The sequence below is a fragment of the Mesoplodon densirostris genome, chromosome 9 (assembly GCF_025265405.1).
Source record: "Mesoplodon densirostris isolate mMesDen1 chromosome 9, mMesDen1 primary haplotype, whole genome shotgun sequence".
Taxonomy (NCBI): domain Eukaryota; kingdom Metazoa; phylum Chordata; class Mammalia; order Artiodactyla; family Ziphiidae; genus Mesoplodon; species Mesoplodon densirostris.
Genome location: NC_082669.1, coordinates 98020603 through 98046495, shown reverse-complemented (window position 1 = coordinate 98046495; position 25893 = coordinate 98020603). Strand labels below are relative to the sequence as shown.

Sequence of the window (25893 nt, the reverse complement as noted above, 5' to 3'; positions counted from 1 at the left end):
TGAGTTGGAGGGATGGTGAATAAAGAGTTCTTTTTTGGCTATAGCAATTTTAATATGCCTATTAGATGCAAGAGGTTTTGGTGAGTAGAAAATTGGATGTATGACTTTCAAAGCTTATTGAAAAAATTCAGGCCTCGACATAGAAATCTGAGGGTCATTAGCAAATGAATGGTATTTAATTGAAACTATGAGGCTGGAGATCACTCAGGGAGAGTTTGCATAAAGAAAAAGGCCCATTGTCATATCTGTCTACTGAATGGTGAAGAAGAGCACAAGTTTAAGAGAACAATCCGTCAAAAAGGGTCATGGAGACAGATGGGCAGCTGGAAATCAAGGAGAAGGTGGTATTATGAAAACCAAAATTGAAATGTGTTTCAAAAAAGGAAGAAGTAATTAAATGTGTCACATGGTGTGGAGAAGCTGAGATGACATAGACTGATTTCTATATTTTCCCGAGGGTACGTATAAAATACATGGGGGAGGTGTATTAGTTTTATGTAGAAAGTGACAAAACCAACTGGCAGGAAATTTAGCCCTAGATGTTTTGTTTCCTAATGCAGAAACTGGTAATATCAGCATCTCTAGTCTGCGTCAGTGAGAGTTAGAGGGTGATTAGGAGAAAGACCTGTAAGAAACATGGACAACAACAAGCCTTAAATGCTTTTTAATGACCTTTCTTGTGTATGCAATGGAGCTAAACATACTTGAGAATTAACTGTGATGGAATGAATAAACACTTAAAAACTTGAGAAATTCCAGTGGGCTCACTAATTTGCCTTTGGGATTTTAGATGACGGTTTTCTAAGACTAGAAGAAACTCAAGAGAAAATCAGCATTTGGAAAGGTGTACAAGTGCCCAAGACACCTTATTAGTGAGCCATATGGCATTTCCTAGGCATTTAAGCATTTCTTTGCTTTGGTTTCTTCCTTTCCCAAATTCATAGTGAATTGCCAACAAAGTACTAGGTCTCAAAAATGACACCTTGTATTAACCTAACAAGGCATAATAGGTTATACAAGAATATGCTGGATATTTATAGCCTGCTGAATATTCCTGCCTATGCCATCTCTGAGGTCAAAACACTAAGGCCCCTCCATCCTAATGCATCTCATGTAACCTGTAACTGATAAGTTATAACTTGACAAGCAAAATGCACTGTGCTTGCAGATTCGGGATACTCTTGAGCTTGGCAAATAAACTAGAATTCATAGGGAAGTTGGACTCTGCATACCTATTTAATGAAGATGCTTCCTGAAGCCACCTACTATGAAATTATTCCTTCTCTGCTCCCTCCCTGGACTTCTTTATGTCTCTTCTTAACTCCAAGTCATAAAGTTACTAAGGAATAGAGGCAGATTGAACCATTCTAGTGATTGTCAACTGGGAGAGATTTGCCCCTCATATGGGACATTGGGCAATTTGGACATTTTTGTTTGTCATGACTAGGGGACATGGTACTACTGGAATCTATTGAGTAGAGGTCAGGGATGCTGCTAAGCATGTCACAATGCACAGGACATTCCCCTACAACAAAGAGTTATCTAGCCCCCCAAATGTCAGTCGTGATGGGTTTAAGAAATCCTGAGTCATTCTGATGGCTCTCAGGGCATGACTGGGGACCAGGCAGATGAAAGTGCTAGATGAAGAAAGAAAGTGGGAAGAGGAGCAGGAGGAATAAAAGTAGTAAAGGAAGTAGAAAGAGGTATCTGTGGATATGGTGGAGCAATGGGACCAGGAACAATTCGGGGTGTTGTAGACACTCAGGGTTTCCCCGTTTCTATGGGGTACAATGTAGCTGGCACACAGAATGAGCTAATACTAAATACAGTAGGACTCAATAATAGGTGAAAATGGATCTATTCAGGTGATTCCTCCTCTTTAAGAATTCATTTACTTAGAATAACACTAGAATGGTTGCAATGTTTCACAGTAGATATAACAGTTTCAAAAAGTCCTTTCTTCCTTTAGAGCCTTTACAGCTATCTTTCACTTTCATAAGAAAACACTCTTGATCAGATCTGAGCCTACAGCCATTTGTTCATCCTCTCATCTCTTTTCTTTTTCTTTCCTGCATACGTGCTCTTCTCCTGGAGGATAGGTCCGTGTTGTAGTCCATCAGAGCTCTGTCTAGTCCTAGGCAAACAGCATGTGCCCACAAACTTTTGATTTATTCTCCTTCCCTTTAAACTGGCTGCCCTTATTCATCTCTCTCCATTATCTGAAATCTCTTCCTCCTTAATTTGTTTTCTGGATTCTAGAAGAGTCTGAATGGATGGGTGGAAACAAGTTCAAGGGAGTTCTCCTGGGAATTACTCTATCTTGTCTTAGGGAAGGACAGGAGTTAGCTAGGAAATTTGGTGAATGTTGTTTTTTTTGGGGGGGGGGCTAGATCAAAACTTTCAGAAATGGCTCAAATGGAGAATTAAAGTAAGACTTGCCTTGGGCCAGGTCTGTTTGCTGTTACAAGTGAAGGCAAGACAGCTAACACACACACACACAGAGCTGTTGTTGTTAATGGAAGATTTTCTCACCAGAAAAGGGCTCTTGAAAATGTTGGAATCTCTCTCATTTCCATCTTGTACCACACCATCCCTGTTTCTTCATCTTTCAAAGCTGGGTTGGACATGGCTATTCCATTTCTGCACATTCTTCTGCTGCAGTTGTGGGTGGTAAAGGAGTAGGTTTGAAGAGTGAGAGTTTTGAAAGACAAAACAAAACAGTAGCAAGTCCATTAGTGGGATTGTAGTTGGACACAGATGCATAAATGCACATTTCTAATCATCCCTGATGGTCTGTTCACTAAGAATGAAGAGATATTGATATATAACTTGGTGATGGAAAGAGAGAAAAAAATGAATGAATAGATGGGTTGAGTGCAGGAAATACCAAGGCAGGCAGAGGAGAAGTTTGGATGGATACATAAGAAATTTGGATCTATACATAAGAAATTTAAAAGTAGTGATTATTGAGTAGACATTGTTCAATGAAGCAGAGATTCCCAATTCAAAGGAACTTCTATTTTGCCTCTGCATACATCTTCCCTAAATTTTATGAAAGAAAAAGAATTTCATTCGCAGTAAAGGTGTAGTTAAATGCTAGGTGAATATTGCTTAATTGGATAACCTACTGGAGTGTATAATGGGGCTGCTGTGCAATCATTAAATTATGTGTGCATCAGCTCTGAGTAATTGAATGTAAATTAAGGGCAAGTTTGGCAAACGTGGTTCACATAATTTCCCTATCAATTACATACAATTCATGCCAGTTGACTTTCAAAAATATATATAAGAAATATCAGGTTTGCTTTTGTGCATGCTATATTTTTAGCATGAGAAACAGATTTTCCATTAGCATACATCAAAAGAGAAAATGCACGTATCAGGGATCTTTGAAATGAGTAGTTTTGTTAATATTATTTATTTAAAGAGCATGCAATTTTAGAAGATAGAAAAGAGCACGGTTATGTCCAAGGTTATATCATTCTGCCTACACTATAGAGCAATGACAGTTGCGTTCATCTAAATCATACCATTTATACGAAGAAAAATAACAGATCACAAAATGAGCAAGTCAAGTATCTTATCTCTTTAATGAATCATTGATTTGATTATGCAGTTTGAGCGGACTGAGGAGACGAGAAGCCCTAAACTAGTACTGAAGGCTGTTGATGTGATTGCTAGTGGCACAGCTCAGGGGATTATGTGACTGTCTCCTGAAATGTAGCTGTTTCACACAATCACATTTCTTAAGTGTCTACAGTCAGATACTGTTGAAAGGTGCATATTTTTTAGATTGTGTTCTGGCTCCATCAGAAATTGTCTTTGTACATTGACTTTAATGTGCAGCATTCACAAAGCAAACATATGACTGACCATTCTTTTCACTGTCACTGGCAAGGATATTGCCATGTCCATCGTAGTGGGTCCATGAGGCTATGGATCCATGGTCACATGAAATCCTGGGGGCCAGCCTTGACCTCCTGCTAGGGGCTATTTTGTTTCCTTATATCCCCTTTTCCTGCTCAAGTCTGACTCCTGGTCTGCACTGTGTTGCTGGTCACCCTCATGCTGCCCCTGAATCCAGGATTTCTTAATGCCAGGGTCAACCACTCTACCTGTGTGCCAGGCCCTCTGTGAGGACACAGGTTACCTGATGTAATACCTACAGTGCGTTAGCAATGTGAGCTAAGACAACACCACAGTAAGTTTTTTCTTAACCTCTATACTAACATCACAACCGCTCGCGTGTATTCTGATTCTCTTTTTTGAGTAGGAAAAATGGGTATAGGTAGATAAGCTGCAGGAGTTACATGAGTACAGAAGACTCTCATCACCTCTGCAGTTGTCATTAGTTGGTACCATCAGAGTATAAAGAAGTTTACAGATCTTGGCTTTGGGTTATTGTGAATTCCTTTTTGACAATCTGCTTCTCTTTATTCCTGCTCTACTTTTAATCCACCCAGTATACATTCATCTTTGATATTAAGGTCCTCAAGGTATTTCTCTTTTTTTTTTTCATGGAAAGGCATTTTATTTTAAATATAGCAGTGTGTCAATCCCATGTCAGTCCCAAACTCCCAGTCTATCCCTCCCCCGACCCTTCCCACCTGGCAACCATAAGTTTGTTCTCTAAGTCTATGAGTCTATTTCTGTGTTGTAAATAGGTTCATTTGTAACTTTTTTTTTAGATTCCACATATAAGCAATATCATATGATACTTGTCTTTCTCTGTCTGATTTACTTCATTTAGTGTGATAATCTCCAGGTCCATCCGTGTTGCTGCAAATGGCATTATTTCATTCTTTTTAATGGCTGAGTAATATTCCATTGTATATACATACCACATCTTCTTTATCCATTCATCTGTCAATGGACATTTAGGTTGCTTCCATGTCTTGGCTATTGTAAACAGTGCTGCAGTGAACATTGGGGTGCATGTACCCTTTCAAACCATGTTTTTCTCTGGATGCATGCCCACGAGTGGGATTGCTGGGTCATATGGTAGCTCTATTTTTAGTTTTTTGAGGAACCTCCATACTGTTCTCCATAGTGGCCGTACCATTTTACATTCTCACCAACAGTGTAGGAGGGTTCCCTTTTCTCCACACCCTCTCCAGCATTTATTGTCTGCAGATTTTTTAATGATGGCCATTCTGACTGGTGTGAGGTGATATCTCATTGTAGTTTTGATTTGCATTTCTCTAATAATTAGTGATTTTGAGCATCTTTTCATGTGCCTCTTAGAGACATTTCTCAAGGTATTTCTCTTGACTTTCATTAGCTCCTTGTGTCATGAAGTCTGCCAGGTTTTATAATCCTGGCTTATCTTAGTTTTCCGGTTGCCCATAATTCTAGACTTCTGCTTGGTTTTTAACTGCCCGCCCAAAGTAGACTTTATGACAGTACCTTTCTGGCGTGTACCCTTTTGTACCTTTCTCCACATTGATACAAAGTTACACACATAGATGTACATCATACACATATGGGGTTTTGTTGGTTTTTGAAAATAAAAATGGATTTACATTTCTTATGCACTCACTATACATATTATACCACAATTTATTTTTAACAGTAATAGACCATGGACATTGGCTTGCTAATACATGAAGCTGTAACTCAGTCTTTTAAAACTGCTCCTGTTTCATGATATAGATTTAACCTTATCTCTGTGGATAGACATATATGTTGTATACAGTTTCTGCCTGAAAAAACAATGTTGCAATAAGCATCATTGTACAGATTTGAATATAAAGTTGTGGCAGAAATGTAACTGTATCACATGCTAAACCACTGTTAATATTCGCCATACTTGTATAGAGTTTCGAATTGCAGTCACATAACACATACAGTGAAGCTATCTAAACTCTATAATCAGAATTTTCTTTACATTAATGTAGTCTCAGTTCCTTGTCTCTGGACTCTGGGTCTCTGTTGTTCCCATTGATTACCATATTTCTAGGGGATTCTTAAGCAGATGGGTACATGGGGGTGGAGAGTAGGTAGTAACATGGCTGGGGAATTTGAGGAAGGAAAAATTCCAAGTTACCAGGCAGTGACCTGCCTGTTAAGAAATACTGAAGATTAGTTTAACAGTTAACAAAAGCTGAAGCTATGGAAAATTCTTCAACACCAGAGTCAAAAGAAGGTCTTCATAACCATGAAGGTCATCCTTTCTTTTGCTTTCCTCATGTTTTTGCTTGAGTTAAAACAAACAAACAAACAAACAAACAAAAAAACTTCTCTCAAACTTGACCTATACAAACCCCATCCATCCTTCAAAACCCCAAATGATAGTAATTCCTTTAGAAGCCATAAACCTGGATTTAAGATTATGGCTTCTGTGGTAAGAGAGGCCTGTATTTGAATTATAACTCTACCACTTAATATCTGGATACTTCTGTGAGTTTACTTAAATTCTTAAAGCTGCAATTCTTCATTTGCGGCTTGCTTTTAGGTCCCAGAAAAGAGGTTCAGGAAGAATAGTAGAGTAGGTGGTAGGAGAAAAGCCAGCTGCTCAGAGAGCTTCAGGTGTTTGATACTCTAAAGGTATTTCAGTACCTTTGAAATAGTCATTCCTATTTTTGTAAGTCTGGATATCATTAAGGCATTTCAATAATTAGAATCTTATTTTGTTGAATCCCCTCTGATATAAACTTTGATTATTTAAATTAGTAGCTTTTTAACCTTTTGGGGATCTCAGATCACTTTGATAATCTATGGAAAGCAGTGGAAAATACACATACATATAGACACACCAAATTTACAGGAAATTGCAGGGAGTTCAAGAACTGTTGAACCTATTTGAAGTGTTTTAAAGAGCTCTATGGCTTTAAAAAATGTTTTCACAGAGCAAACATAACATTCTCTTTAAGCAAAACCCCTTTAAGGAAATTGAGTTATATCAAATGCTTTGTGCATCAAGGTACAGAGTAAATAAACGAACAGAAAATAAGCAAAATAAGTCAGGTACATACATAAAACTCTCCAGATACACAGACACTCACACGTGAAAAGGTATGCAATTATATCAATATTATGTTAACAGCCTGTGGTAAGCTGGTTATGTGGCTGAGGCAATATATCAACCTGCACTTTATTAAACTAAATAATAGCCAGCATTCCTGAATTTGAATATCCTAGCAATAACATTATCAATCTTTAGGTTTTAAAAATTAAAAAATCAAACATTTCTGTATTCTTTCAGAGTCAATTTTTAGCTAGGGAAATTCTGATATTTTTCACGGCGGTCTCTGTAGCACATTCGACATCAAAATTCAGAAAGTATCCTTGGTGTTTATGTCCCTTTACTCTTATAGAAGGAAGTCACATTTCTGTTTGACATCTTTGTTTATTAGCCCTCACAGTTGCCACTAAATGTTTCAGATCATTTTTGAATTTCTTGATTTATAATTACAGTTCTCACTAAACTGAGACATGTTAGTAGCTTTAGATGTTTTATGAAAATACATTAAGAACCCTAAGTTCCTTTAAAAACAAGATATCACATGTGTCAAAATATAATTCTCAAATGTTAAACGCAATTCTCATATAAATAGGTACATGTCATGATTTCATTTAGCCCAAAGCTGGTTCAAAAAAAGAGGACTATATATTTATTTATCTCTGTATCCATAGCTATCTCACTTCTGTATCTCTACATATAAATCTTGGTACCAGTCCTGAGTAAGACCAACTTTTCCTCTATTAATTATTTAATTGGCAGAATCCATTCATATAAAAACTCCATCTACCCAAGATTTCTAATAATGGACCTCTTTGTCCCCGTAACTTTAGGCCAATGGTTCTAAAACTTTAGCATACATCAGACTCACCTCAAAGATTGCTGAGTGTCACCCCCAGGGTTTCTGTAGATCTGGGGTGGCACCTGGGAACTAGTGTTTCTAACAACCTCCCAGCTGATGCTGCTGGTCCAGTGTTCATACTTCTGAGAACCACTGATTTAAGCAGAAGCTTTGCCTGAGGATCACGTGGGGCAGATTAGACTTCCAGAGAAATCAGTGCAACCCCTGATTCGCTCTCTTTTTCTCTCTTCTGTGTTCTTCCCATTTCCTTCCCCTGTCCCCCTCTGTACACACAAGATCATGCACACCCAGCCTCACTCCAAGGATGCTCCTTCTATTTGAAGATCTCAAATCTCTCATAAGGGTCAAACTCCCAGTGTCTTCTCGCAGAGACCTGGCCTCCCTCGTCATTTGTTCCATTTCTGTCAGTGATCTCAGTTTCACTATGAGCCAGGGCCAGAATGCTCCAAATCATGTGCATTTCACGTTTTTAAAAATTATTAACAGGGCCTCCCTGGTGGCGCAAGTGGTTGAGAGTCCGCCTGCCGATGCAGGGGATACGGGTTCGTGCCCCGGTCTGGGAGGATCCCATATGCTGCGGGGCGGCTGGGCCCGTGAGCCATGGCCGCTGAGCCTGCGCGTCCGGAGCCTGTGCTCCGCAGCGGGGGAGGCCACAACAGTGAGAGGCCCGCATACCGCAAAAAAAAAAAAAATTATTAACAGCAGAGATTCCTTTAGTAGGGGACATTTTTTTTTTTTTTTTTTTTTTTTTTTTTTTTTTCCGGTATGCGGGCCTCTCACTGTTGTGGCCTCCCCCGTCGCGGAGCACAGGCTCCGGACGCGCAGGCTCCGGATGCGCAGGCTCAGCGGCCATGGCTCACGGGCCCAGCCGCTCCGCGGCATATGGGATCCTCCCAGACCGGGGCACGAACCCGTATCCCCTGCATCGGCAGGCGGACTCTCAACCACTTGCGCCACCAGGGAGGCCCTAGTAGGGGACATTTTTATACCTATGTGGAGAACCGAAATACAAATGACAGCCAGCTGCCACTAGTTCCTCAGCTTCATAAAGGGAAAGAGAGTCTCCAAAGGAAGTACATGTCCCAAGTTGTAAAATTTATGAATGTTTAATGGAATAATTGTAAGTCTCCTGGAAACTTTATATGGGAGTTGTTATGTGAAATAATTCATTTCAAAGCAGAGTCCCCGTGTGTCCTTGCAGTGAAAAGTATGCTTCCATCTCTCACCAGTGCTTTGTGTGGTAAAGGATGCTGACTCTTAGAAATAGGTGATGGGGCAGAATGTGGAGTGAGGGACGCCCCTCAGGTCATTCAGATGGAGCCACCAGGATGTGTATGTCTCTTTCCAGGACCACGAAACCTCCTTCCCCAGGGCGCTCTCAGCTCAGAGACTCTCCCCACGGTGGTGCTTTCTAGATGGTGAGTGTTTCTGTATTTCCTGGAGGGGTGGGGATTGGGGAAGCCACAGGGCAAGGTATGGATGGATAGAGTGGACTCTAGTTTTCCAAAAGACTATTCAGAAACCCTTCACGTGGCTCCACGTGATTGGTATTTGCGTCTCAAACGATGTGAAGTTGCTGATGTTGCAACACACTTTCCTGAAGTTATCTCCTTCAAAGCAAGTTGGTTAATCTGGCCGAACTTCTCAGCATCAAATTGCTCAAGGTGATATTTCCCTTTCATGCCCCTTTTCCAAAAACGTGTTGAGTGCTTGTCTTCAGGCCAGTAGATTGATTCCATAAAGCACGAGGACGGGTACTAATTGGTATGTCGTTTGCATATTATGAAACGTCCATATTATTTTCAGTAAACCATCATTTCAGGATGAGGTATAAATTTTTGTGAAAGGGTAGGCATTTTCAGTTGTGTTCACATCTGCTCTGCTATTATTGAATGTATAATAGGTCGGTCGTCTTCTGATTAGTTCATGAGCCCATTTTCCATCTCTCTCTCCCTAAATGCTGCCTAATCCCACTTTTCTATCCAATTACCCATTTTACAGTACATTCCTGCTTAGATACTCCCAGTGTATCTACTACCTGGTATCTCTCTTGTCTGTGTGGACATTTAGCTTTCACTATAGGCCTTTCTTTTGTTTAGCTTTGTGTGCATCTGAAAGGATATAAATGTGGATAAGAGAATGACAGGATGTGTGAGGGTGTGAATACTTTTTGAAGATGAGCACCTGTATCTATATCAAATCTAATCCACGTAAATCATGACATCGATTTTCATTAATGGCTTGTCAGCTGCCTCTGAAGATAATCTTTACTGCTTTTCTTCCAGGTCCTTTATTCCCTAGTGCTGAGAAGCACAATCATTTGTTTTTCCTGAATCCACAGAGGAACAACTTATATTTAAGAAAATTACAAAAATGTATATGAATTGTTCTACATAGTCTATTTTATATACAGTCTTAGATAAAATTACAAGTGTGGTTAATGGTCTAGATATTAGTTTTACCCTAGAAATGGTTTTGTTAAAAACATTTAACAGGTGATTGCAGTCATGGTTAAAAGAACAAAGTAGACTAAGTCTTTCTCAGGCAAATTTTACTCTGTTGCCTGAGTAAGAGGGCAAGAACCATGATTGTCTTATTTCTCAGCTCATTTCCTTTGGAGAGAAGCTACTCATTAAATATCTATGATTTTTGAATGATTATTTGCATTTTGAGTTTTTCCCTCTAGTACCATGTACTTTGTAGAAAATATGTTTATAATATTGGACTGTGTTAGATAGATTTAAATGAGGAGGAACATAATTATTTTGAATATTCAGAATAATCAGATTAATTTCTAGAAGCCCAAAGTTTGTCATTAAGTTGTTGGGGTTTTTTTCCCCCTCAAACTACAGATGCAGGCAAGTCCCTTATAGGAATGCTTAAATAATTTTTTTTTTTTCTGTTTTGGCTTTCTTCAGACATGGCTTAGGGACTCAGTTTTAAAATGAAATGATGCCTTTAATACCACATGTGGTCCCGAGCTCTGCAGCTTCAAACTGTTTTCCAAAATGAGAATCACTTCCTCAGGAAGTCAGGCTACCTACAGTTTTTTTTTTGTTTTTCCTAGCTTTATTTACTTGATAAATACATATTGAGTCCCAGCTCTGTTGAGGCTTCTGTGCTGATATCTTGAGACATAAAAGAAGAAATGAAACACAGATCTTTAAAGAGGCAGATATCTTAGTCTCAGCGTTCTCTGTGAAGATAGTTTTTGTAAACCATGCACAAAATGCAAATGTGCATATAGAGGTAGGAGCAACAAATTCTACCTGGGGCAAGGAGGATGGGGCTGAGGAAGGTTTCATAGAAGAGGTGGCATTGGAGTTGGTCCTTAAGACATGATGTATTATTAAAAACAGTTTATTGAAATATAGTTGATTTACAATGTTGTGTTAGATTCAGGTGTACAGCAAAGTAATTCAGATACATATATTGGGCTGGCCAAAAAGTTTGTTTGGTTTTCAGTAAAAATAAGACATTTTTCATTTTCACCAAGAACTTTATTGAACAACATATTCATTAATCGAATGAACTTTTTTGGCCAACCCTATGTGTATATGTTCTTTTTCAAATTCTTTTCCATTATACGTTATTACAAGATACTGAGTATAATTCCCTGTGCTACACAGTAGTAGGTCCTTGTTGGTTATCTGTTTTACATACAGTAGTGTTTATATTTTAATCCCAAACTCCTAATTTATCCCTCCCTCCCTTTCCCCTTTGGTAACCATAAGTTTGTTTTCTATGGGTTAAGACATGGTTTAGGTAGGCATGTGTAATGGGGAAGGGCTTCCTAAGCAGTGGAATAGCAACAGCAGAGGTGTGAAGTCCTGAGTTTTTCTAAGTAGATTTAGGGACTGGCCAGTAGTCCAGCATGACTGGGATGTAAGGTTTTTGATTGTCATCGTAGGTGAGAAGGTTGTAAATTTGGTGCCAGAACACAGGCCTCTCTGAATGCCGTATACATTTTGTTTCCCTAGCTACTTCTGCTGATCGCTTTTATCGAATAGACAGATCTCAGGTAAGTGTTCTTGAGCCTATTTGTGAAAGTGAAAAACTCCCCAGTAACTATACTAATCTTTTACTTTTTTTTTCAACAAAAGCACTGAAATGTGTACAAATTCTGGAATGGTATTCATAGTCTCAGCTATGAGCTTGTTATTTGTCTTCACATGTTTTGTGATTTGTGGACTCGAGGTGATATGGTTTGACCTTGAAGATGAATCCAGAAGATAAGTAGGCTTATAGGTGTTGTCACCAGCCTGCACTCCAAGTTTTCATTCACACTGCTACTTTTACTGCTTCCTAGCCAAATTTTATGCCTTTTTAACTTTATTTCTGATTAGCAAATTTGAGACCTCAAGTGTGTATCTATGTTGCTTGGTTTCAACTCACCACTTCCCAGAGTTCAGTAATGAGGAAAAAAAGTGCTTATGCCCAATGATAGCTAGTGCTCCCACTGGAAAAGAAGGTACAGAATGGAATCCGTTGATAAAACCAGTTGTTAGCCATGCCACTGAGCTTTGACCGGATGCTGGAAGTCCAGGTCATCGTACATGCACACTGGACCAAGTTGCATGTAGGGTGTCACTTCTTTGATAGTATTTGGGAAGAAAAAGAGGCAAGACCATCTCTGGTTATACCTAACAGTATCCTGGCCAGAGTCCCAAACCGAGAAGGATTCCACTCCCCTTCCTCAGCCTCTTGCTACCACGTTGTTTCTGGGAGGGATGCCCACTGGTCAGGCCTCTACAAATACACTGTGGCCATTTGCTATGTCATAAAATTTCATTATTCTTCAAGACCGAGAATGCTTTGTTTTGTTATTCTTCAGATGATGGATTTGAACACCTTATCAGTCATCTGACAGACTCCTTTTTCTTCCTTAGGAACATTTGCACTTTGTGATGGAGATTTCTCAAGATGAGATTTTTATTCTGGACCCAGATATGGTGTTGTCACAGCAGGCAGGGACACCCCCAGGAATGCCCGATCTGGTGGTGGAGCAAGCCTCCGGGTGAGTGGGCTTCTTCCTTGGTGGTGTGGTGGTGAGGCTGGCCGCAGGGTGACATCGTGTCTGGTTTGGCCTTGCACTTGACATTTCTAATGAAATCAAACTATTTTGAAATACAGGTTTTCTTGTGTTTCCTTAGAGTGTAGTACAGCTGGCTCCATTCTAAGTCTGTCTTATGAATGTCTGGGTAGAATTACTGTTTCCACTCAGATCTGTATCATGTCTGAGCCTTCTTTACCCACCACACCTGCATTTCCTACCAAACTAGAAAACACTAGTATTTGCGTCTGTGCATATACATCTGTAATGCCTGTATTATCACATTAAAAACTGACACAGGTGGGGCTTCCCTGGTGGTGCAGTGGTTGAGTCCGCTTGCCGATGCAGGGGACACGGGTTCGTGCCCCGGTCCGGGAGGATCCCACATGCCGCGGAGCATCTGGGCCCATGAGCTATGGCCATTGAGCCTGCACATCCGGAGCCTGTGCTCCGCAACGGGAGAGGCCACAACAGTGAGAGGTCCGCGTACTGCAAACAAAAACAAACACACAAAAAAATGACACAGGTGGTTTGACAATTATTTTTTTCCTCCACATCCTTTCTCTTCTTCCTCTCCTCCTCTTCCTCATCATTCTCTTTTTCTCCTATATTAAGGCAGCCTGATACATGTAGATATCAAGCACTTATAATTATGAGTCACATACTGTGCTAAATGCCTTTCTTATATCCCTACTATTACTTCATAGTGACTTAATCGTCTTAAGTGCTCTATGCTTATTTCCTCATCTGTAAAACGGACATGATAATACCTACTCATACAATTGTTTTAAAATTAAATGAGTTGATACATGTAAAATTAGGGCAGTTGGTGGCACTTGGTAGACACTCGTTAAAAATTATGTTATTGAAATCATCATCATCATCATCATTTCACAATGACCCTGCAGATTTGGTACTGTTATTATTTTAAATCCATAGATAACAAAATTGAGGTTTAGAGAGTTTTTGTAACTCGACCAGTATTGCACAAAAAATAAAGGGGAAAAATTGACATTTATTCCATGCTAGAGCCCATGTGTATTTTAACCACCACATTGAACCACCAAAACATATTAACATTTCTAGATTATTTCGTAAATTCAGAAATGTTTATTTAGGGAGCTTTTTTATGTGCCAGGTACTACTATAAGCACTTGGGAAACAACAGTGCAAAAGTAAAAACACAGAAACCTTTGCCCTTGTGAAGTTTAATGAACTTTTGTAGTTTTCTGGTACATAGACGCTAAAGAGTTAAAATAAGGATTTCCCCGGAGAGCACACACACGTGCACTCAAACGGCATATGCAAATGTGTGCACATACTTATACAATATTAACAGACATATTCACTTGAGGTAAGGCTCATGCCTCTTCACCCCTGTCCACTAATTTGACCATGGCTGCTATTTCTGAGCATCCCACTCCGCCAGGCCAGCTGATAGCAGTGGTACGTCCCTAAGTCTGTGCGGAGCCAAGAGAAAACAGAAGTGGCGGCTGGAACAGATATACAGCTGTGTTTAGGAGCCAGAACTACTGATACCGGAGCTGTCCTGGCATGAAGGGAAAGCCGACAGGCACGGAGGGTGACCTGATAAAAAACCCCGGGGGTCCCGAAGGTAGTGGGAAACCACATACGATAAGTCAAGGCTGTCAGTTGTGGGGAAAGCAAGTGTGATGCTGTGTCCCGCTGTAGAAGCGGTAGGTACTGGAGTCTAGGTGTCCTCCCACCCTACCTGATCGGGGCCGTAGTGTTTGATCTGGTGAAGGGTGAGCCCATTTTGCCAAGCTCGCCCTGGGCTTTGCCCTCTCAGTCGTTCTCTAGCAGCTCTAGCTCCAGAGATAAAGTAGCCTGCAAATCCACGAGAACTTGAATCAGTTCCTTATTTCTTTCCCATTGCCCCCTCTGGAAATAAACTGAGAACTGGGAAGCTGTGAAAGAGCAAATCTAGGCTTTGTTATTTTCTAACCTGTCTTTCTACATCAGGCGCCATTGCTTCTTATCTGTCATATTTAAAATTACTTAATCTTATTTTTATTTTTATTTTTTTGCGGTACGCGGGCCTCTCACTGTTGTGGCCTCTCCCTTTGCGGAGCACAGGCTCCGGACGCGCAGGCTCAGTGGCCATGGCTCGCGGGCCCAGCCGCTCCGCGGCATGTGGGATCTTCCCGGACCGGGGCACGAACCTGTGTCTCCTGCATCGGCAGGCGGACTCTCAACCACTGCGCCACCGGGGAAGCCCTAAAATTACTTAATCTTGAAATTCAGTTTTCTCATCTATAAAGAGGGCAGCAGCATACAAAGAGTTACTGATGGTTGAGAAAATTAACCGGACTAATATGGGTGAAATACCTCGTAAATACCCAATAAAGGTTAATTTCCGTCCTCACATTTGGAGACAAGAATCATCCTGAGAAAGAGCAGACTAAGTCCTGTGGCTGACCTGGAATGTCTGGTACTCTTCTTCTCCCCCCCAGAATGACAGACTGGTGGAATCCTGCCCTCCGGAGACGCATGCTGAGTGACAGCGGGCTGGGAATGATCACTCCGTATTACGACGAAGACTCAGATCTGAAAGATTTCAGCCACTCCCGAGGGCTACAGTAAGAGCTCTTTCTGTCTCTTGTCCTGTGTACCACTGGGGTTGCTGGGAGAGGATTCTGTGGGGTCCTATAGCCAATGGGGAGGATTCTCTTCTCAGTGGTGCTCCAGCTGTCTCCTGATGGTGTCACCCTGTTCACCTTGCTCCCTCTTACTCACCCCGAAGCCCCCAGTGGAGCCTCGCTTTCCATGTCTCTTGTTCCCGAGCCTCAGTGAGACCTTGCATATGTACCTACAACTACTTTGAACCTCACCAGAGTTTGCTTTACTGGAACCCAGAGTTTACCAGATGCCCCTGTGTTTGCCATATTGTGAGGACATGCCTAAGAGTGACATGAGTAGTTTGGAAGTGATGTAGAGTGTTTTATTTGTGTGAAAATTGTGATGTGCTGTGACAGGTCAGTTTCATGAGTCTCCAGTTCTGAGCCTCTGGCTGTGATGTGTAATATTACCAGGTGGTTTTTTGTTGTTGTTGTTGTTTGTTTTTGGGGTTTTTTTTTTTGCGGTACGCGGCCCTCTCACTGCTGTGGCCTCTCCCGTTGCGGAGCACAGGCTCCGGACGCGCAGGCTCAGCGGCCATGGCTCACGGGCCCAGCCGCTCCGCAGCATGTGGGATCTTCCTGGACTGAGGCACGAACCCGTGTCCCCTGCATCAGCAGGCGGACTCTCAACCACCGCGCCACCAGGGAAGCCCCTTGCCAGGTGGTTTTGATGGCTGAGGTACAGTGCTTATAGTCTCTCTGGGTAAATGATGCAGCATTTGTTCAAAGGTCAGGAGAATGAGTGTGCTTTCATCTGAGGGATGGGTACTGAGTTTTGCAACAGTGTTGGCACACTCGTGTCCCGAGAATCCTCCCTCCTGTCACCCCTCCTTGCAGGAGCAGGTTCAAGGTGCACCTTGTGGTCATGGACACAGTCATTTGCACCCATTGTTTGACTCCAGTCCAGTCACCCCATCTCAGAGGTTGTATAAATTTGTTGTAATTCGTGAGATCAGGCTGGTTTCCAGTCTGATTCAAGGTCCTAATCGAATAGGGACGGTGGCCTTGTACCTATGCAGTCTTACCATTTTTACAAAATAACAAGATGACTGAGATTCTTAGAAGCCTAGGGTTAACAGAAGAGGCAGGGCAATGCATTGTTTCTAAGATCGGAAGCAATTTCGGTGTGACAAAGGGGAGGAAAATGAGAAATCTCAAGCTAATTATTTTGGTGGTAAAGGTTCTACTCAGACACCCCAAGGGCAAAAGGTGATTTTGTTTTAATTGCTTCTCTATACTACCTCTTATTCTGTTGTATGAAGAGTGGAAAAGAAAAAATGAATTACTATGGATTTTCCTTTTTGATTAAACCGTGTTGTTAGTTTCTGATGGCAATTTGATTGCTTACAATTCAGGATATTTTTTTCATTTCTTTTGTATATGGAATTGAGGCTTGTGAACCAGGCTGAGTCAGCCACCCACTGACAGCTAAAAAAGTGACCATCTAGCTTTGGGCAGATTTATTTGAAAATTAGGGTTTTAATTAGCCATAGAAATAGAAATTAAGACTAGACAAACGAGATGAGTGTTTCAGTTATTCTTATATACAGGCTGTTTCCAAAAGTGGAAACAAAAGCTCAGGCACATGAGCTCAATCTAGTTTCCTATGCCCTGATTTTTCTGTGTATAGTATGTTAATATATATATCATGATATGTGAAATTGTTTCTAAGACAGTAACTATTCTTTCCAAGAATCACAAATAAATGTGCATTTTATATAACAGTCAAGTTCTTAAAACCCTTTATCAAAATCAACTCATTTTTATTCGGGTTATATTATCCTTTTAGGAATTTCTCTTCATATTTTATTGATCTTCGATTGGCAGATACTAGTTTTCCTGGATATTTATACTACCTTATGCCTTAAATGCACTAGAGCAGCTGACTCCTTTTTAAAACATTTTTCTGTCAAGTAACTTAGAAAACAAACATTCACTTCTAGCTTTGAGTCTTTCCAGCTGAACCTCCAGATATTGTGTAACAGAGACAAGTTGTCCCCACTGGTCTCTGTTTGAACCTTTGACTCACAGAATGTACGAACAAAATAAAATGGTTGCTTTAAATCATTTACATACTTTACCTTATCCAATTTGTCTATTAATTCTGAAAATTTTTGTGTATGTGTGTTCATTAATTCCTTTAGGAAGAACATCTCTTTATTTATTACTTCAGAGAGCATCTTTGATACACATAAGTATAATTGCAGTTATAGAACAATGGAATTATGTAATAATATATATTTTATACAGATATGTAATGTATAATAAGGTCAGTAATAGCTACTATTGATACTTGCTACGTGCTTTGCACTGTCGTTAAATTATCCTTAATTCTTTCAACAACTTTTAAATCTCACATTGCTTAACAGATGAATGAACTGAAGCTCATAGAGTTTAAAATATTCATCTTAGGTCACCCAAGATAACAAGTGTGGGAACTGTGGTTTGAGTGAGGTCTGCTTGACTTCGGACTCTACCATACTGCACTGTTTTCCCAAAGGGCCAGTGCAAAGGCAGGGTGCCCAGAGTCCCAGGGCCCAAGAAAGATTTACTTTGATATCTATCTTTATAAGCATTTGTAAGGTGAAAAATTCTACAATATAGGAAGACTACATATGCACATTAAATATGTACAGCTTCAAATTTACCCACAAGTAAATATGGTTGAGAACTGATTGAAAGCATTTTTTTCTTTAAAAACAAGAGATTGAAACAAAAAATAAAGATAGGCTTTTATTTAAACATTATTAAATATGTGTTAAATATGCCCCAATCTAAATAAGCTCAAACATTATATGAAAAATACTAATATGCCAACAACACTGAAATATCATGCTATTGTTTTATGTTATTACTTGCATTAAATCTTTCTATCCATAGCAACATACAGTAGCATAAAAATATATATTGTTTTATGGGGTTTTTTGTTTTGTGTTATCTTTTTAGTTTTCATCACCTGTATTGAACAGTGCATACACTTTTAGGACTTGCCACTTCATGCAACATCAAATGTTTAAAGTTCATTCATATCGATGTTACGGAATGCAAGTTTGTGTGCCCAGTGCACAGTAAGGCCAAACAACTGAAACATCAGAGTTTGGAGCAGAGAAAAGTTTATTGCAGGGCCAAGCAAGGAGAATTGGTGGCTTATACCCAAAAGACCCAAACTCCCCGAAGGGTTTCAGCAAAGCATTTTTAAAGGCAAGGTAGGGGAGAGGGGGTCTCAGGGTATGTGATCAGCTTGTACACAATTCTCTGATTGGTTGATGGTGATCAATTCTTAGGCACCAGAAAGTCTGTGGGGTTACTTGCTCATGATCATCAAGTAGTTAATTTCTTCCATTTGGTGGTGGTTTTAACATCTGAAAAAGTCTGGAAATATGCATCAGATACTATTATCTAGGTACTTCAGAGAGGAAGCTACAGCAGAAGATGTGGGGGAGGGGTCTGTCCTGGGATGGCCTCATAGAGTCCTCCTCGGTTACACTGATATATGTAGCTTTTAAGTCATTTAATTTGGTATAGAATATTGTGTTATACAAATATGCCATGACCCAAGGCATATCAATATCTAAATGGAGGAATAAACTTATTCCTCCATTTAGATATTGATTTCTAATATTTTATTATTTAAAAATACAATGAACATTTTGCGTGTGTCCACCTGTGTCGTAGAGTGTATATACAGTTTCAACATTTTTTAAAAATTTTTATTTACTTATTTATTTTTGGCTGCGTCGGGTCTTAGTTGCGGCTGCAGGATCTTCGCTGAGGTCGTGGGATCTATTTTTGTTGCTGTGCCCGGGTTCTTCATTGAGGTGCGTGGGCTTCTCTCTAGTGGTGGCGCCGCGGGCTCCAGGGCGCGTGGGCCCTGTAGTTGTGGCATGCAGGCTTCTCTCTAGTTGTGGCATGTGGGTTTTCTCTCTCTGTAGTTGTGGTGCATGGGTTTCAGAGCACATGTGCCTCGTAGTTTTGTGGCACGTGGGCTCTAGTTGAGGCACGCAAGCTCAGTGGTTGTGGTGCGGGCTCAGTTGCCCTGTGGCATGTGGGATCTTAGTTCCCCAACCAGGGATCCAACCCATGTCCTCTGCATTGGAAGGTGGAATCTTTTTTTTTTTTTAAATAAATTTATTTATTTATTTATGTTTGGCTGCCTTGGGTCTTCATTGCTGCGCACGGGCTTTCTCTAATTGTGGCGAACAGGGGCTACTCTTCATTTCAGTGTGCAGGCTTCTCATTGTGGTGGCTTCTCTTGTTGCGGAGCATGGGCTCTAGGCACACGGGTTTCAGTAGTTGTGGTGCAAGGGCTCAGTAGTTGTGTCTCGTGGGCTCTAGAGCGCAGGCTCAGTAGTTGTGGCTCATGGGCTTAGTTGCTCTGGGGCATGTAGGATCTTCCTGGACCAGGGCTTGAACCCGTGTCCCCTGCACTGGCAGGTGGATTCTTAACCACTGCCAACGGGAAGTCCCAAGAAGGTGGATTCTTTACCACCAGACCACCAGGGAAGTCCGTATACAGTTTCAACTTTGGTCCATGTTGCACAATTTACTTTCCCATTAGGAATATTTAAGAATCAGTATGTGAAGGGACCTGAAGAATTATTGTAATATTCTAGGTACAACTGGCATCTATTGCTTTCAGCCTTAAAGCCCCAGTCAACTTGGAGATAGTAAAAGTTCAATTTTAACATCTTGTTCACCAGGCTAAATAATTCTATAAAAAAATCAAAAGGGAAATTTTAAATTCTTAGAACTGAAAATACTGTTTATCAGAATTTGCAGGAAATAACAGAAGTGGTATTCACAGAATGATTTATGACTCTAAATCATTTTCAAGAGAAAAATGATTCCATACAAATAAAGCATTCAATTTGATAAACTGGAAAAAGACTCAGAGTAGAGAACAAAGAAACAAGAGTGAAGAGAAATAATAAAGATAGAAATCAATGACAAGGGGAATAAAACAGACAAAATAAATGATTAACCGAGAATAAAATTTTTAAAAATTGGTTCTTTCAAAAGGTAAATAAGAGACAAAATTCTGAGAAGGTTAATTTTAAAATACAGGAGATAGAAAGGAATGCAACTCCAGTGCTTTCCCAGCTCATTCTTCCTCCATGGCACCCAGTCAGCATCTGCTCAAGAGACCTTTCCCCTCTAAACTCTAACTGACCCAACCTACCCTCACAGTCTCCTGGAGAGGGAAGCAGGGCTCCTCAGGGTTTTCTCATAGTTTTAACTTTAGCTTCTAAGATTCATCAGCCTCCCTCCTACTTCAGGGAGAGCAGACAGAATGAACAAACAGAATGAAGTAGATTTCTGTTATTACTGGCACTGGTTACATTTATATTAAAATTCCATTTAGATACATTACAAGTTTTAAAGAAAGATTTATAGAGTCATCCCTTGGTATCTGTGGGGAATCGGTTCCAGGACCAAAATCAATAGATGCTCGAGTCCCATAGTCAGACCTCTGTATTAGCAGATCCACATCTGCAAATTCAACCAACTGTGGATCATAAACTTAGTACACGATCCGTGATTGGTTGACTCAGGATTTGGAACTCATGGATACATACGTACATATGTATAATATATATATATATATATATATATATATATATATATTATGTATGTATCTGTAATAGCTTCATTTTTCCCTTGTCTTCACCTATTTTCTTTACCCAGTTTCTTTTTTGGAACTTTAGGTGATGGCCTGATTCTAATATATGTAGCTATTCCATGTCTGTGTGTGTGTATGTGTATGTGTGTACTGTCTACTTATACACAGGTCCTCTAGGGGAGACTACAATTCCAAAGAAGGATATACAACACATATAGGATCTTCAAATCCTATGAACACAATAAAAACAATATTTTTTTAAAGTAAATTTATTTATTTATTTTTGACTGCATTGGGTCTTTGTTGCTGCACACGGGCTTTCTCTAGTTGCGGTGAGCGGGGCTATTCTTCGTTGTAGTGCAGGGGCTTCTCATTGCAGTGGCTTCTCTTGTTGCAGAGCACAGGCTCTAGGCACATGGGCTTCAGTAATTGTGGCATGCAAGCTCAGTAGTTGTGGCTTGGAGGCTCTAGAGCGCAGGCTCAGTAGTTGTGGCACATGGGCTTAGATGCTCCGCGGCATGTGGGATCTTCCCAGACCAGGGCTTGAACCCATGTGCCCTGCATTGGCAGGCGGATTCTTAACCACTGCGCCACCAGGGAAGCCCCAGAAACAATCTTTAAGAAAAAATTTTGAAATAAATTGGAGAGAAGTAGTTGACTCACACTGTTACTGCTAGGACCATAAGGAATTTGTCTTTAAAGGTTTTCAGTGTCTAAGAAAGTGCTACTAAAATAACATGTTTCTGGAAACATATTCGCTCTCATCATTAATTGAACCACCACAATTCATAACAGGACTATATTTCATTTGGGCAGGAGATTCATAAGGAAGTAATTAACTAAAATTTTAGCAGACAGAATCTGATTCCAAAGGAAGAGTTTTCCCAACTTCATGATCTATGAGATAAAAAAAAAATAGGCACTGAGTGAAAACTCTAGTATATTCTTTTCAAGTCCTCTTTGAGGAAAGGACAGACTTATCTCTGAACCTCTGGGTTAAGGGAAAACAGGTAAAGGGACTGCAAGGTATTGTTTAGTTTATGAATAAAAATAATCTTTTCTAGTTCTTATGTTTTGTGGTTTGTGCAAAACCCCCAAAAGAAAAAGAAAAGGAAAAAATGCACATGTTCTTAGTATCTCCAAGTCCTGAGCCTAGAAGAGCTAAGGTGAAGGTCACACAGGTAAAAATAAAAGATCTTGCCACTGGATTAAGACACTGGGGAGACAGTGTAGGGAACCACCAAAGGCAGACATTCAATCCAGACACCTGTATACTCAGGTATCTGTTACCTGCTTAGCTTAAGCAGGGTTGATGGATTTTTATGATCAGTGGAGCATTTCTCTCTCTAACAAGAGACAGAGTTATAAAAAATTGAACTATAATGTATCTGGTCTGATTTATGACTTCACTAGAATCTAAGAAATGGGTTGAGCCATTCATTTAGTCATTAATTTATTGAGAAAATATGTATTCCGCACCTTCTAGGTAGAAGCAATACATATACCTAGGCATTGACGATGTAAAACTAAATGAGAAATTATTGTCTTTGAAGAACTTATATTCAGAGGGGAAATAATAAACCAATTATTATAGTTCCCTCTGATAAGTGCTATAATGGATATATGCATAGAGTGTTCTGGAAACAAGAGGAAAGAGAATTTGCTGCTTTCTCCAGATTTTACTTTTTTATTTTTATATGAAAAGGATGAATATTTAAAGAATTAATGAAAACACAAGCCACTAGGAAAAAAAGAGGCTTTTTAAGGGCTCTATGCTTATTTTCTTCAACTTTTGCCCATGAACAGGTATCTGCTTTTCATCATTATATCACCAGAAATACCTCTCAAATAATTCAATACTCCATGACAGTTGCACATCGCTCTACCTAATGTGTATTTAAGGATGTTTGTACAACCTGGCAAGTTATTTAGGGATATTCAAAACACCTAACAATATTTTAAACTGAAAAATTGACCTTTTTTAGTGTAATCTATAATTCTGAACCATCCTATCAAGAAGATAGCCCTGAAATTCACCTCTTCCCAAAACTCAGAAGTTCTGGACTGAACATAGGAGTAATAGCTTCATGCCTCTCTTGTCTCCAGCTATTTCCTTCACCCAGCTTCTTCTTGGAATGTTAGGTGATGGCCTGACTCTAAAAAAAAAAAAGGTTAATTGCGCTTATTGTCGAAGCTCCAGGTTCTCAACAGGAAGACAGACTATTGGGCCGTGATTTTGGTTGTGGAAATATCCTTCGAGCATCACAATCAGAGAAGACGGAGAAAATTAATCCTCTTAGTGGGAAACAGGTTTTGCTGGAATATATCGTAGAGATGAAATCAGTGCTCTCAGGATAGAGACGGTCCCTTGCATGACTGAAGGGACCTTGCTCTCCCTGGCTAATCACTCAAGCTGGAAAAACTGCCATTTAGCTGACATGTATCTTCCTTTCTTCTTTTTTCCCTAACTTACCTCCAGTCATTGTCCTCTCTAGCCAAGCACATAATGATACTATGTCCCTTTACGTGGGCAAAATAATTAATAAGAAATTTTGCTCAGTTCTTTCTATAATTGCTCTTCAATTTGATCCAGGGAATTAACATATTAAAATAATAAAGCTGCACTGAATCCCTGACTCAGGGAACCCTTGCTATTTTACAAGTGAGCAAGTAAAGGGTAACTCTGGTGGGTATTAGCAGTTGTAGGTGCCCTGTTGATGAGCACAGTGGTGGGGGGAGGGGAGGAGGGAGGAAAAATTGTTTCTAGAAGCCTATGCAGTGAGATGTTAGCGTGTCTCCCATGTATCTCTGGATTATTTTGGTTGTGTTAGTGAAGTTTAGTTCTTGAAGAGGTTTTGGATGTTCTTTGGATGGAGGGGAAGAAACTTGGTATGTGGGGAACCATAAACCATCAAAATTTTGTGGATGGAACAGAATTCTCAGATTTCCAACTAAAGGAGACAAGGCAAAGCCAGAGCATTAGGAAGTATGGAGGCAATTTGTGTAGAAAAGCACTTTTCCTGAGTTTCCTAATAGGTAGAGAGCAGTGGAAAGGGCCTCTTAGGAAATTATTGAGTCTTCTTTAAAAACAAAACAGAAGAGATTTCTATTTCCTTCCAACAACACGCTCTGCCTTAGGGCATTAAGGAAAGCAGGTCAGAAGTAACAGGAGTCTTTTGTAACAAAATCACTTAAGCACCATTCTAAAATGGGGAAAATAACTCCATCTCCCTCTGCACTGGGGAAGTTAGAGTGAGTATTGTTATGCCAGTATAGGAACGGGAATTTTTTTGTCTTGTTTTCAGTGACTGTGCTACAAGTGGAGGCTTGGACACACAAGAGAACCCCTCTTATTCCTCTGTCGTGTGTCCCCTGGGAGCAGCCCTGTGCTGCTGCAGGGTCACAGTACAACCCATTTTTGCGCGGTCAGTCCTCTCTTCCTTGAAACAGTGGCTGGATCTTCCTTGAGGACTTGACATTGAAATCTCATCAGTTTGGAAAATAGGGATGTAGGGTATGTTGGACGGGATTCAAGCTAGAAAATGTTGGCGTAGATGCAGGGAATGTTAGTTCTACAAAATGAGGCCACACCTCTCCTTAAGGGCCCAGTTTTTTTAAACAACAGGATTAAAATTTCAAGAGTGATAAGAACCATCCCCTGGGAATGCTGGCAAATGTCCCTGCCATCAGGAAAGTGCCCACAGCTTCTGAGGGCTCCAACAATGATTTTCCTTCCTTTCCAAGAGGGGGCAAATATGCAAAATGTCCTGTCATGTCACTTTTAGAGGATGCCACCCTGTGGACCATGGTCCTCGACACATGCCCCATCAGTGGGCTTCCATGGCAGGTTTTGGCAATGGAAGGGAAGGTGGGAGGCAACTTCTCTTTCCCACAGATTGCCACTTTATAAGGGTGCCCATCAAGATCTGAGCTAAATATTTGTTTCTCGCTCTAACAATCAGAGAAGAGGCTGTAGTTTCTCCTAAATATGACTTTGGTGCATCTATCTGTGACATGAAATATTTCTGCATGTCAGTCCTCTCTCCAACGCTGGTCCTGGGACTAACCCTTCAAAGGCTGCCCTCATCTCCTCGGAAGGTCACTGAGAAATCAGCTCGCTCCTGGCTCCCTCTTTCCCACCTCCCGACCTCTGCAGAGAGGACCGGGCCTTCAGGGAACACCAGTGAGACAGCGCTGGGGACAGCAAGTGAGCCTCTGTGTCCTGCCCCTCTGTTCCTCGTCCCATTCGCCCCACTTCCTCAGAGCCCAGTGCATTCAGTGTTCGGAGGTCTGTTTCAAGGTGTCAGCTGTCTCCTGACAGCCTCTCTAACCACTCACCTCCAAAATAACCCGTCCATCCTTTTGCTTCTTTCTCAAACTCCCACCAAACCTCTTGTTTTCTCAGTGTGTCGGACTCAATGTGAATCATTTGATTAAATTGATTTAAAGGGTGAAGGATAATTAGGTGAAATCCTTCCAAAAGTATTTGCCTGTGAGTCTCAGGTTGGAGAGATATTGACCAGTTATCGCCTGGTGTGCTCAGGAGTGGGGTCAGGGAGGTGAAGGGGGTGCATTTATCGCTCTTGGAAATGGGAGGTTGTACAGAGTGGAACTTCTCTCGGAAACCTCTGGGGACCTCTGAGCCCACAACCCCAAAGAGACTAGGGTAAGGAATAGCTCTACAATGTAGAGAAGCTACTCACTTGGAATTCAGGGAAATGGGGACCACGTTTTCCCTTTTCCTAACTTTTCTGGCTC

At 40.6% G+C, this 25893-nt stretch overlaps 1 protein-coding gene across 2 annotated transcripts in view; it reads left to right on the top strand.

The window, feature by feature from the left end:
- The window catches only part of DGKI (diacylglycerol kinase iota), a 466299-nt gene that overhangs the window by 381859 nt on the left and 58547 nt on the right, over window positions 1-25893 (top strand). For both annotated transcript variants that reach the window (XM_060107765.1, XM_060107764.1), the window contains 4 exons: window positions 9172-9241; window positions 11804-11844; window positions 12713-12840; window positions 15351-15476. In XM_060107765.1, coding sequence (XP_059963748.1) covers window positions 9172-9241; window positions 11804-11844; window positions 12713-12840; window positions 15351-15476 — 365 coding nt within the window. The remainder of the gene's footprint in view (window positions 1-9171; window positions 9242-11803; window positions 11845-12712; window positions 12841-15350; window positions 15477-25893) is intronic.